The sequence below is a fragment of the Puntigrus tetrazona genome, unplaced genomic scaffold (assembly GCF_018831695.1).
Source record: "Puntigrus tetrazona isolate hp1 unplaced genomic scaffold, ASM1883169v1 S000001140, whole genome shotgun sequence".
Classification (NCBI taxonomy): Eukaryota; Metazoa; Chordata; class Actinopteri; order Cypriniformes; family Cyprinidae; genus Puntigrus; species Puntigrus tetrazona.
This window is the reverse complement of record NW_025048726.1, coordinates 632,012-645,009: the sequence shown is the minus strand read 5'-3', so window position 1 is coordinate 645,009 and position 12,998 is coordinate 632,012. Positions and strand designations below refer to the sequence as shown.

Below are 12,998 nucleotides of genomic sequence, written 5' to 3'. Positions count from 1 at the left end.
CATACACTAGACACAGTGTATAGAACATAACTACTGGCATGTCATATTTCTATATTCAGACTTCTACAATTAAAAGATTAACCTCATATTGATGCTACCGCTAACAATCTAAAAGCATCAATGCCACTTCTGATGCAGCTTCTGTGCCACCTCAGCAATCCAGAGACGGATTTTGTTGAAAGCTTTATTGTGTCTTGAAAAAAAACATTCACATCCCATCATTTCACACACCTATTCGGATCACATTACTCCGTCAGACACATTACTCAATGTACAGTAAAATATTTTTCCATTCTGATTCTCTGTGCATGATTATAGAAAATGACATTGATGTTTTTTTTACATTTCACCTTCATATCTATCCTCATTTGCGAAACAGGTCAGCATCTTGTTATCTGTGTTTTCAGACTTACATCATGGAAAAGGCACAACCAATCAGAAAAAGAGGGGGAAAATGTGCAAGAAAAAGAACAACAACTGTAAAAGGAGTTTTGATCTGAATGCCAATGACGCACAAGCCTGTTTCAGATGTACAAGATAAAAGCCTATGTGTTGAAACTAGATTTCGTCAGTTTAAAAGGCAGGTGATAGGAAATGGTTTTTAAAAATGACATGTTGCAATGCATGTAAAGGTGCAACGTTTGAAGTTCTAGAGAAGGTGTGTTTAGCCCAGTACTTGTGGGATTCCTCATAGACCTCTGCTTTTGATCTAGTGATTCAAACGTCCATTCAGATGGACTCACTCCATGTGTCCCTATCTTAAATAGTAGGCTAATATTCAAACTAATATCACAAAAATGTAATATGCACATTGGGACACGGGCACTTGTTTAGTTTCTAACCGAATCAGCCGTTTTGAACGAATTGTTGGATTTGACTGATTCAGTGGCTCATTTATTAAAACAAAGTCTTGCTACTGGCAGTTTTATTGTCATTTATTTATCCATGACAGACCTAAACCATTTATTTATCGGTATTGACCAAAATTCCTTCATTCGACCACTGAGTAAACTGAAATGTATTTTGTATCACGCCCGAAATGAACTGATTCATTTGAACTGATTTATTAATTAATTGCTTTGTGGTTTGTTTCTACATGGCTACAAATTAAATACCTTCCTTTTTTTAAAGGACTGACTTTGATGCACACATAACTAGAAAACAATTGGTACCATATATAAGCGGTTACATGGTACAAGTAAAAATAAAACAATAATAGAACTGATGTCATACGCCATTCGGTCTGCACCATACACTGTAAACAGACATCTATATTACAAAATGTAATATAGAAATCCTGGTAAAATACCACGTATGGTCACCCTATGATAAATGGTATTTTACAAGTGGAAAGAAAATCGGACAAGCTAAAAATTATTGTCAGATGTGCTAACAAATTTCTAAAGTTAACAGGAGTTACAGGACTGGTTTCGGTATCAAAGACTCAATATAATGATTTTTACAAAGAAAAAAACGGGACAAATGGTGACAGAGTTCAATTCTCGATGAGACATCAACTTGGAGAAGACAGATTGAGAACCTTGAAAACCTGAAAAATGCAACGGCGTAATAAATTGCATGTCTTCAGTAGTTAAGTATGAATGGGGAGCAAAAAAAGTGCACTGTCGTGTGAAAATCAAGCCTTAATACGCTCTAGCATGGATTATGCGTGCAGTAAAATCAGAATGAATTAGCTAAGTTAGCAAAAGAAGCATTAAGGAAAATGTGATTGATGTGAAGTTTTTTAAATGTGGTAAATATGACGATCAACGTAACGGTCTGTTTAGCTATAAGAACAGGCCAGTGAGCATGTGGACCTTCTGGGTCACATATTTAAGGTGGTTTTAACTTTTAGATCACAGTATTTAGTATTTGAGGAAGAGGGTCATGATGGGAGATTGAGGAGACGAGTGCGGAAACTGAAGGTAAAGCCTTGGCTCTGATCCTCTGGGGTGAGTGGGGCATTACAATATTTTTATTTATTGTTTGTTCGTATATGTATGTACATGTGTATATGTATAGAAACACAGATTCATCGCCCGTGGGCGCAAACTATACAGTAGGTGGCGGTAATATTTCTAAGGCGCGAATGACCGCTGAACTAAAAGAAGAAGAAGAGTTTCTGCGCTCGATTAGTTCCGCCTTCTTAGGAAAACAAATCGAGCTGAATCATTGCGCGCTCAGCGGACAGCCGCCCGGTTTATAGTAAATATGGTAAGAAATGATCATATGTTACGCTCTAACTTAAGTATACTCCTCTGATGAGCGGTGCGTGTTATAATGTTTTAGAAAGAGAGTTTGTGCGGTGCTGGTGAGATGATTTTGCGCGCTATTGTGAGTGAATGGTGAGCGTGAGTAAGCGGAATACCCGCCGGATGATAGAGAAAGTCACTCAATAAACGATAAACAGCCGTCTCTGCGCGTTATATGATGCGCTTGCAGATTTACGCGAGTTCGTCAAGAAAACATTGGTAGCTTTTGGGTTTGTTTAGCAATTAAATAGATTGTTAGTGTCTCTGAACGAGGCCGCAGCTTTCGATTTCGTTAGCGTTAGCTAAAACACATTTAACGTCATAACGGACCTTAACATAAGTTACTGTTAAATATATCGACAGGTATTTATGGTAAAAAAAAAAAAAACTATAAAGGTATACGTCGAATCGTTTTTCTGTCGAATCGTTTAATTAATGTTTTTAGACGCAGTTTGATTAGCATGGTTTAAATAATGAATTCGCACTGTGGTACGTTCAAAAAGGTATTTTTTAATAACGCACTGTAGTTACAATTTTAGTGTGTTAGCCAAAATGTACATTTAAAATGACAGAAAGTGCTCTTCTTACAAGATAAACTAGTTGTGGTCGTGAAAGTTAACACATAAGTGGCCTTTTAGTTCAATAACAAATTATCTTCACCTTCGTAAAATAAATTTAAGATTGGATGATGTGAGCATTATATTTCAAGCTTTATGAATGAATCCATTATTTCAGATGTTCTTACACAATTCAATCGTTGATTCATTTGATTCAAAATGTTTTTGTTTTTTTTAGTTTCGGAACCAGTATGACAACGATGTGACCGTGTGGAGTCCTCAGGTAATCGCCCGCTTCGTTCCTCGGTCGTCCGGCGCCTGCTCGTGAAAGTGTTGTTTATCTGTGGGTTTGTGTTCAGGGACGCATTCATCAGATCGAGTACGCGATGGAGGCCGTGAAGCAGGGCTCGGCCACCGTCGGACTCAAATCACGCACTCACGCTGTTCTCGTGGCCCTCAAGGTACTCCCACGCCACGCCTGACCCGTGTGTCTGTCTGTCCGTCCGTCTTTAGCGATGGCCAGTGCGGCTTAGCGTTGACGGACGTCGCTCTCGTTAACTTGAGAAACCCTGTGTGTTTGCAGAGAGCTCAGTCTGAACTGGCCGCCCATCAGAAGAAGATCCTGCATGTCGACAACCACGTGGGCATTTCCATCGCAGGACTGACGGCCGACGCCAGACTCCTCTGGTAAGTCGCTGTCCGTCTGTGAAGACACACGATTTATCGTGTCTCAGCAGATCTATTTTTGATTTGTAAAATGTTCCTAATTCCATGATACTCCACGTCACGGTCCTCTGCTGACGTTCTAGCCTTGTTCTTGTGCTCATCAGTATCTCGCCTTCTGTCTCTTTCTGAAAGCAACTTCATGCGTCAGGAGTGTCTGGACTCCAGGTTTGTCTTCGATCGGCCTCTCCCAGTGTCTCGACTGGTCTCTCTCATCGGAAGCAGTATCCTTTGAGCTCTATAGAGCTGTCTGGTCGTCGAGTTGAGTGTTATGTTTCTGTTGTGTTTCTTGACGCCGTGTTCCTGCAGAGACTCAGATTCCCACGCAGCGCTACGGCAGGCGTCCGTATGGAGTGGGGCTTCTGATCGCAGGATACGATGTGAGTCCCGAGCTCTGCGAGTGTGTGTGTGTGTGTGTGTGTGTGTGACCTTGTTCAGTGATGAACTCTCGTTTTTGTGCTCTTCAGGACATGGGGCCGCACATCTTCCAGACATGCCCTTCAGCTAATTATTTCGATTGTAAAGCCATGTCGATTGGCGCTCGCTCGCAGTCGGCCCGCACGTACCTGGAGAGAAACATGGAGGCCTTCCTGGACTGTATGCTCTCGAAAACACTCATCGTATCAAAGAGACACGTTAAAATGATTCTAAACAGCGTTTTTATCATCAAGCTTAAAATTTCTTGTACTTGTAAAAATGCAGTATAAAGTCTACTGCTAAAAGTATTTATGGTAAACTAAAATAAACTCGAAAGTAATTTCTATCGACATTGAAAGTCTAAATATAGTTAATTACCCACTTGACATCAACTACTGTGTCCCAACCTTTAAAGGGATGATTTGATGATGATATGTAGTTACATCTATAATCACGCCAATATAAAGTGGCACCTGAAAGTCTGCAAGTACTCTTTTATTTCATGAATAATATATCATATGCAGTCGTTTATGTACTTTTAAGATTTGAAGGCCGGTTTGTGTTCAGCGTTGGTTCTGGTTCTCAGGTAATCTGAATGCTCTGGTGCAGCACGGCCTGCGTGCGCTGCGTGAGACTCTTCCCGCCGAACAGGACCTCACCACAAAGGTTTGACGCTTCATCCAGTCGTTGTACTTCTTCTCAGTATCACCATGACACTGCTGACCGCTGCTTTCCTCCAGAACGTGTCCATCGGGATTGTGGGGAAGGAGATGGAGTTCACCATCTACGACGACGATGACGTGGCTCCGTTCCTGGAGGGTCTGGAGGAGAGGCCTCAGAGACGGGTGAGGACCGTTCCAGGAGTTTGCAGATCTACGAGCGCGCTTGATCGTGTACTGATGCCGTTTGTCTCCACAGGCGGCCCAGCCGGCCGATGAAGCGGCTCCAGCTGTTCCCGACGAGCCCATGGAGCACTAACAAACACTTTTCTCCAGTCCTGTCCCTGTCGCTTCGAGGCGGCCGGAGCTTCTCCGGCTCACACGGATAATAAAACAAAACCTCTAACTCCTCACACATTATACATTACTCAGTCAAACCTTCCTTTTCTATCTGTGAGTTTAAGAGTAATAAAGCTGTTTTTGTTTCTTTCTGAGTGTTTTTGCGCTCTTCCTGTGGAGGTTCACGGAGACGGTTAGTTCATTACCCTCTAGAACTACTGATACCCGTTCAGTCCGGTCTCAATCCGAGTCCGAAGCTCAAGTCCGTTCTCTTTCACCAAATTCCATTTTCAGAGATAGATGCATAAAATATCAAAATTGAATATGAAGACAAAGACACCTACACCTTAAATGCCCTTGGGGTAAGCTGAAAAAACGTAAAATTTTAGCTTCAAAGTAAACTATCCTTTTAACAAGCTTGGAATCGTATCTCACCGAACGTCTCATTATTATATGCAATGCGTTTTTCCAGGCCAGTCTCGTGAAACTGCCTAAAAATAGTGCTTCAAAAAAACTATTTTACTCGCTATCTACCTCCCAAACCACGTCCGTTTTTGCGTATCTGTACCGTGAGTTTTCGTTTTTATTCGGCGTGTTATTTATACGCACCTATATGAGGTCGGGTTTTCCTCACATAGCTGGAGTTCGCTGGCTGCCTGAGCTTGAAATTGTTCTTTGGTCTCTTTCTGTACAATGAGTCTTATATTTTATGCTATGACGCCTATATTTGGTACATAAGTAAAGACAGGATTTAATGCGTAGTTAAAAGATTACACTAAAAGCTACTTTGCTGCTTTAAACATGAGGTCGATTCAACGGCCTGGAAATCCACGTAAACTCAGGTCTACAACACAGAAGAGATGCAGTTCAGGCCAGAGATCGTGTTCTCGTATCCATCATATGGGAGTTGATGAACTCCTCAACCGATAAATGAACTAATGAACCCCAGGTGTGTGTTTGTGGGGTTTTATTAACACAAAACACAGCAGGCAATAATAAACCTTCGTGCAGACATGAAAGTGTGAAGAGAATAGACGATATAAACGATAAAAGCATGAAGATTGTGCTTACTGCACAAGCTATGAAATGAGTAGCGCAGGAGCAAAACCTAAGAATTACAGTCAGAGCTTTGTGAAAAGTAATAATGGAACTAAAAATGAAAAAATAAATACATTGCTGTACATTTAGGTGATAATGTAGGGTGTATAATATCTGAAGTCTACGGGACGATCAGGTTTTTGTGCTGAATGCAGCGGCTCGGTAGAAACGTCCTGATGGTTTGAAGTCTGAACTCTGTTTGCGTATCGTTCGCATTATGAACACGTACAATAGAGAGGATACTGATCATGAATACTCGTTGGTTCAGAGCCGTAGAGGACATCCATTGAGTGTGATATGTTGACACAGCTGCTCGTCTCACAAACACGTCCTCTGAGTGACGGCTAGTGCTCAATACAAGATGGAAGGTGTTCATGCAGCAAACCAGTCTTCGGTAGCGCCATGCATTAGTTATTATTAAGAGCGTTCGTTGTTTCTCCGCCTGAGGATGCTGGCTTTACCGTCACTTCCTGTTTGAGTGTCTGTCTCAGGCTGTGACTGGCCGGTGGAGTCCTCCATCTTTGCGTTTCTGCTGGCGTCTGGATCGCGGCTCTCTCCCGTCTGAGCGTCCGTGCTCCCGGAAGGCGAATGAACGCAACAGAAACGCCCATTCGGCTCTTTCCCGCCGTTCTCCGGAAGATCTGTGAAAACAAGACGTTTCATTCGTGACTGAGGCTGCGAGGACGCACGAGTGATTTTCCCAGCACGGCGTCTCACCGGAGCGCGGGGTGTTTTCTGGGACGGTGTCGACGAAGCGGCCCTCCTGCATGACGCGAGTGATCTCCTGCAGCTGGTGCAGCAGCTTCAGCTCCTCATCCACGGCCACGGCTCCCGCCACACTGCAATCGCACACACTTCACGTTAACACACTCGCACGCACACGTAGAGGCAGACGAGAGAGGCGCGCACCTGTCGGAGCCAGCGCTGGCTGCAGAAATGATCCTCTCGATCACGTCCTTCGTCTCGTTCAGTCTGTCCTGCAGCTGAGCCAGCTCAAAATCAGCTGAGAGAGAGACAGATCTGTTACTCAACCACACAGAACCAGATCAACGTTGTAAAAGCGTTTAAAAGTGAGCGTCCGGGTCGTGTGTTAGTACTTATTTTCCTCTTCGTGTTTTCTGATCTGACCGCGGTGAATCGGCTCTCTGGAGGTTTGGTGGTTTTGCCTTTGGAAGTGATCTTCAACAGACGCAAACAGACTCCTTGTTACATTACTGCATCTTAAATAATCTTCATTATCTCAGTTTCTCCAACATCTCGGGGGGAAAACCGATGATTTAATAGAAACTATGGATTCCCTCGTTTTTCTAGCACTTTAGATAAGCACCATCATCGAGGTCGTATCCCTTTTTTGGCGTTACTGGATTTTAGCAATGCATTCGAAAAATACCACAACATTGTCTCGGATAGACTAGAAAAACAGAGCATTGGCATGGATCAAATTGTACTTATATGATCCCCATCACTTCATAGCGCTTTATAAAGAGGTATATAGATCAAAAGTACAGTACGGAGTACCTCAAGGCTCTTACTTTCCACGTTACCCTTGAGAGATATTATCAGGAAACGTGGTGTAAGATTTCACTGATGATACTCGGCTCTATATTTCTTTGCGGCCTGATGAAACTCAGAACGCACAGTTGATATAAAAAATGGAAGTCTAGTCATTTAAATTCGGAAAGAAACAGGTGTTAATTATTGGACCTGAAACCTAATGACCAGGAACACTGCGTTACGCTGCTCTGTCATTTCATTTTCATTAGTTAGGAACCCAGGCGTGCTTTATAATTAAAGGTGGTTGGACTTGATGTCACCTGAGCCTCCGGCTGAAATGCAGTCTCACCTTGAACAGGATGTACAGGATGTACAGTAAGATGCCGAAGCCGTAGATGGGAATGATCTGGCCGGCGAGGTTGGACTTTCCTCCAGGGCCGGCTCCTTTGGCCCGGGCGATGGCCTCGGGGTTGTGAGCTCTGGAGAAGCGCCTCTGCTCCTCGGACACAGATACAGGCGCTCTGTGTGGTGCGGGAGGAAAATGACCTGCGGGCCCTTCGTGACACATTCACACAACCGCCATCAGCTCCCTTTCATCTCATCATTCACATACTCTTCCGTAAGGTTTCTGTAAACCATTTCAAATGTACTTTATGTCAAGTTGTGCGGACACACAACGTTTCGATTACTGTGGTCGAAATGCTTTACAAAATGCATTTGCATTTATTTACAAAATATTGCCTGTTTATATTCATTTTGGTGATATATCTGGTGTCTAGAAGATATATATCTATATTTTCAAAAAATAAAATAAATAAAAAATAAATCATGCGTGTAATAACAGACCTTCTCCTTGAGACGCGTCTCTCTTTCCTCGCGACAGCAGCATCTTAGGCAGCAGAAGCGCGACGCACAACACCACGCACGACACTATGGTGAGCTTCTGAAACGTGGAAATAGACATTTTCACTGATATCCGATGACAGAGCGACCCTAGACTGACTCTTATCTGTACTGTATCTGCGTCTGTGACGCGCAGCCCGCTCATTTCCGGGCAGCTGCCATGGAAACGGAATACATCACGATTACAGGATCAGACGAGTCTCCACAATACATTTTCACGGTAGTTAAACGGTATTTTCAGGTTTCTGAAAACTGCGTCAGCCGCTTCGTTGTTGATTTGTAAAGCGCTGTCCAGCCGGGATGAGACTGCGTCGGTCACGTGACAACTGTGACTTTTCTCAGTGCTGATGAAGACGGACGAATCACAGACGCTTGCGTTTGTTTGCTGGTTTTATTTATTTGTTCGATCATTTATGTGGACATCTAGGACATATTTAAAATGTTATGTCATTTTTAGTTGTATGTTCAGTGTTGAATTGTTGTAATTACCGGTTTTTTTGTGTGTTCTGTAGATCTCCGTTGAGGAATATTCTTACCCATCCTTACCTTTTTTATTTCAGTGTCACGTTTGTACACATAAAGGGTGTAACTTACATTGGAAATTAAATAAAAAGACTTCATAAGGGGCATCTTAATATCCTCCAGACCTAAACTCTGCAGGACACTGACCCTCCAGGATCAAGTTTGATGACCCCTGCTCCTATTTCTTTCAGTCTAAGATTGCTGATTTATGCCTACAGATGTTTTGTGCTGCGTATAGACTAAATTAGACTTTTTAAAAATAATATTAATGAGGCTGTCGTGATAATTCAGCCGAGTATGAAGAACCGCAGTGGTTTTGACTCCGGTCTGCAGGAGGCGCTCTCTCGCTGAGATCCCGCTCCGCGCGTTCGACTCGCATTATCTCGCGAGAACACAGGACGACTTCCTCTTTGCGTTCTCTGCCGCCATGGTAGGTAGTCACGAAGAGCTCTGTGACTGTGATTAAAACGCTATCCTTCTCAATCCTCTATCAAGTAGAGTCAGAACGGCTTTATAAGTTGTATGTTTTGTTCCGTGTCGCTTTAAGTGTGATCACCGGTCTGTATTTTGCCGATGTTTTCCGAGACACGGATATATTTTAGCGGCGTTGAGCTGCAGCGGAGCTAGCATCCGCGCGCCTCGGTGATTCTCAGAAGGCTAGCGAAGTGTTCTTAGCGTGAAGACTATAGTGACTTACTGTGTTTTCTCCACAGCCGACCAAGAAGTCCAAGACCAGGAAACTGCGTGGGCACGTGAGCCACGGGCACGGGCGCATCGGTCAGTAAGCGCGCACGAGAGAGAGAGAGATTGTGAACGCTGCCGTGTTTTGTGCTGTTTCTGACGCTCGCAATGTGTAATGTTTGATCCAGGCAAGCACAGGAAGCATCCTGGAGGTCGCGGTAATGCCGGCGGGATGCACCATCACAGAATCAACTTCGATAAATAGTAAGTAAAGCCTGGAGACTTGACTCGAGTCACGGAACCGGGCGCACGCTGTGTGTGTGTGTGTGCGCGCGCGCGCTGCTCATCCTGTCAGAACGGAGACGAGCAACAGTGTGTGTGTGGTTCAGTGTCTGGTTGTATCTGAAATTCCAACTGGTTTTGGTAGGAAACTTGGAAACACCAGTAAAAGTGTCTTCTAGGCCTAGAGAGTATGGTTTCCTTCATTTTCAAGTTTTGTCAGAGTCTTAAAGGTGTCCGCTTAATTCAGCTTTGCTTGTATTGAGACCTTAAGGTTTTTTAAAGACTATTTAATCACTTATTTTGAGCAGTTCCATAGAAAACGGTCTCAGGAGACTTTAGATCTTTGTAATGGCAGCTCTGAGCATCACTTCTCCTCAGTGATTAAAGTGTTTCTATATGCTGCTCTTGGTTGTAATTTCTTAGATGTATTTTTGAAAATGTGCTCTCTTGAGGTTTTTGACACCGTAGACAATTATAACTACCCTAGAAACAAAATGTTTGAAAACTTAGCTAATAATGTAATTATCGATTGGTCAGCTGGAAAACACAACTGCATAATTCAAGTAACATTTATTTAACCTTCTAACAGTGGAAATTACATTCCAAGTGCAGTCAACATGAAAATATCACTTTAATATGCCTGAACTACAGCGTCGTGTACGAACTCATGTTCAGAAATGAGAGAGCGTCTCAAGCCAATGTGAATCAGCGTTGTGACGGTCATGGTAATGGTTGACGTCACACAATGGCGCTTCGGGAACGGCGCTATTGAGATATTCGTGGTTGTTCAGAGTTTAATCGCATGCCGTTTAGAGATGCACGAGCTGCACATCCACACTGATAATGAACGTGGTCTTTGGCTTTGAGGCGTTGGACTGGAACCCTGGAGGACCACAGATCCGCAGAGTTTAGCTCCAAAGCCCTGATCAAACTGAAGCTAAACTGCTTTAAAGAGTTCATGTTCTGGAGCGCTGACCGGTGTTCGTTTCTTGCAGTCATCCCGGTTATTTTGGCAAGGTGGGCATGAGACACTACCACTTGAAGAGGAACACTCTCTTCTGCCCCACCATTAACCTGGACAAGCTGTGGACTCTGGTCAGCGAGCAGACCCGGGTCAACTATGGCAAGAAGCCTGACGGCCCGGCTCCCATCATCGACGTCGTGCGTGCGGTGAGTGTCTTCATCAGGACTTCCTCAAGCTGTGATTCACTTTCTGCTACATCAGTGAGGACACGCTTGAAGTGAAAGTCAACTCGAGACAAAAAGATGAGATTTTGAGTAAAGGGGTTGGTTTTTTGGTGTTGAAGTGTCTTTGGCTCTGGATGATTATGCTGAAATTGTGCTGTTTTTCAGGGCTACTTCAAAGTGTTAGGAAAAGGCAAACTGCCCAAGCAGCCGGTCATCGTGAAGGCCAAGTACTTCAGCAGACGGGCCGAGGAGAAGATCAAGGGTGTGGGAGGAGCGTGTGTACTGACCGCTTAAAACCCCTTTTGCTAAATAAAATATCTGGAAAAATAATAATCAGTGTTTGTCGTAGTTTTTCCTGTCAAATTGAGTTTAGCAGCTAATCCTGTCCTGATCCGAACATAAGCTGTTTAGAGCCTTGGGTTTTATCGGTGCTTTTAATTTAGATATCCGTTGGTCAGTAGCCCAGCACTGGCTTACGCAGAAAACTTGATGTTTTGCTCCTGATCTGTTGGAAACTTCAAACCATGTATTATTGATGCAGGTGAACTGTTTGCGGTTGGTTTAGAAAAAAAAAACTCATTACCTTTTTTGACAGGAAAATTGCAGAAAGAATACAAGCATCTGAATTTAAGTTGACTTTTGAAGTGCGTTAATGTTTTAAAGAATGTGTTCTTGTCATATATATTATATATATATATTTAAAGAATGTGTTCTTATATATATATATATATATATATATATATATAAAACAAATATACAGTCGTGGCCAAAAGTTTTGAAAATTACATGAATATTGGAAAAGTTGCTGCTTAGGTTTTTGTAATGGCAATTTGCATATACTCCAGAATGTTCTGAAGAGTGATCAGATGAGTTGCATAGTCCTTCTTTGCCATGAAAATTAGCTTAAACCTGAAAAAAAAACAACCTTTCCTCTGCATTTCATTGCTGTCATTAAACGACCTGCTGAGATCATTTCAGTAATCGTCTTGTTAACTCAGGTGAGAATGTTGACGAGCACAAGGCTGGAGATCATTATGTCGGGCTGATTGAGTTAGAATGACAGACTTGACATGTTAAAAGGAGGGTGATGCTTAAAATCATTGTTCTTCCATCGTTAACCATGGTGACCTGCAAAGAAACGCTTGCAGCCATCATTGCGTTGCATAAAAATGGCTTCACAGGCAAGGATATTGTGGCTACTAAGATTGCACCTGAATCAACAATTTATAGGATCATCAAGAACTTCAAGGAAAGAGGTTCAATTATTGTTAAGAAGGCTTCAGGGCGTCCAAGAAAGTCCAGCAAGCGCCAGGATCGTCTTCTAAAGCGGATTCAGCTGCAGGATCGGTGTGCCACCAGTGCAGAGCTTTCTCAGGAATGGCAGCGGGCAGGTGTGAGCGCATCTGCACGCAAAGTGAGGCCAAGACTTTTGGAAGATGGCCTGGTGTTAAGAAGGGCAGCAAAGAAGCCACTTCCCTCCAAAAAAAATATCAGGGACAGATTGATCTTCTGCAAGAAGTATGGTGAATGGCGAAGTCATATTCTCTGATGAAGCCCCTTTCCGATTGTTTGGGGCATTTGGAAAAAGGCTTGTCCGGAGAAGAAAAGGTGAGCGCTACCATCAGTCCTGTGTCATGCCAACAGTAAAGCATCCTGAGACCATTCATGTGAGAGGTTGCTTCTCATCCAAGGGAGTGGACTCACTCACAATTTTGCCCAAAAACACAGCCATGAATAAAGAATGGTACCAAAACACCCTCCAGCAGCAAGTTTGATGAACAATGCATTTTCCAGCACGATGGAGCACCATGCCATAAGGCAAAAGTGATAACTAAGTGGCTCAGGGACCAAAACGTTGACATTTTAGCAGCAAACTTTGTGAA

The 12,998-nt window shown here is 43.1% G+C and overlaps 3 protein-coding genes across 3 annotated transcripts; 2 read left to right on the top strand and 1 right to left on the bottom strand.

The window, feature by feature from the left end:
- The first annotated feature begins 2,099 nt into the window (after positions 1-2,099).
- On the top strand, positions 2,100-5,095 carry psma1 (proteasome 20S subunit alpha 1). Its single transcript, XM_043234500.1, has 10 exons — positions 2,100-2,214; positions 3,048-3,092; positions 3,169-3,270; positions 3,393-3,496; positions 3,668-3,756; positions 3,842-3,912; positions 4,000-4,129; positions 4,536-4,615; positions 4,690-4,794; positions 4,868-5,095. Exons 1-10 carry the CDS (start codon positions 2,212-2,214, stop codon positions 4,925-4,927), a joined length of 789 nt encoding a protein of 262 aa, XP_043090435.1. The 5' UTR covers positions 2,100-2,211; the 3' UTR covers positions 4,928-5,095.
- Positions 5,096-5,899: 804 nt separating this feature from the next.
- Positions 5,900-9,147, bottom strand: ric3b (RIC3 acetylcholine receptor chaperone b). Its single transcript, XM_043234499.1, has 6 exons — positions 8,386-9,147; positions 7,889-8,094; positions 7,143-7,224; positions 6,955-7,048; positions 6,763-6,884; positions 5,900-6,686 (listed from the first exon to the last, which is right to left on the bottom strand). The coding sequence occupies exons 1-6, from the start codon at positions 8,585-8,587 to the stop codon at positions 6,463-6,465; spliced, it is 930 nt and encodes a 309-aa protein (XP_043090434.1). The 5' UTR covers positions 8,588-9,147; the 3' UTR covers positions 5,900-6,462.
- Positions 9,148-9,300: 153 nt separating this feature from the next.
- rpl27a (ribosomal protein L27a) lies at positions 9,301-11,445 on the top strand. The gene is made up of 5 exons (XM_043234502.1): positions 9,301-9,394; positions 9,678-9,741; positions 9,834-9,909; positions 10,923-11,097; positions 11,281-11,445. The coding sequence occupies exons 1-5, from the start codon at positions 9,392-9,394 to the stop codon at positions 11,407-11,409; spliced, it is 447 nt and encodes a 148-aa protein (XP_043090437.1). The 5' UTR covers positions 9,301-9,391; the 3' UTR covers positions 11,410-11,445.
- Positions 11,446-12,998: the final 1,553 nt, after the last annotated feature.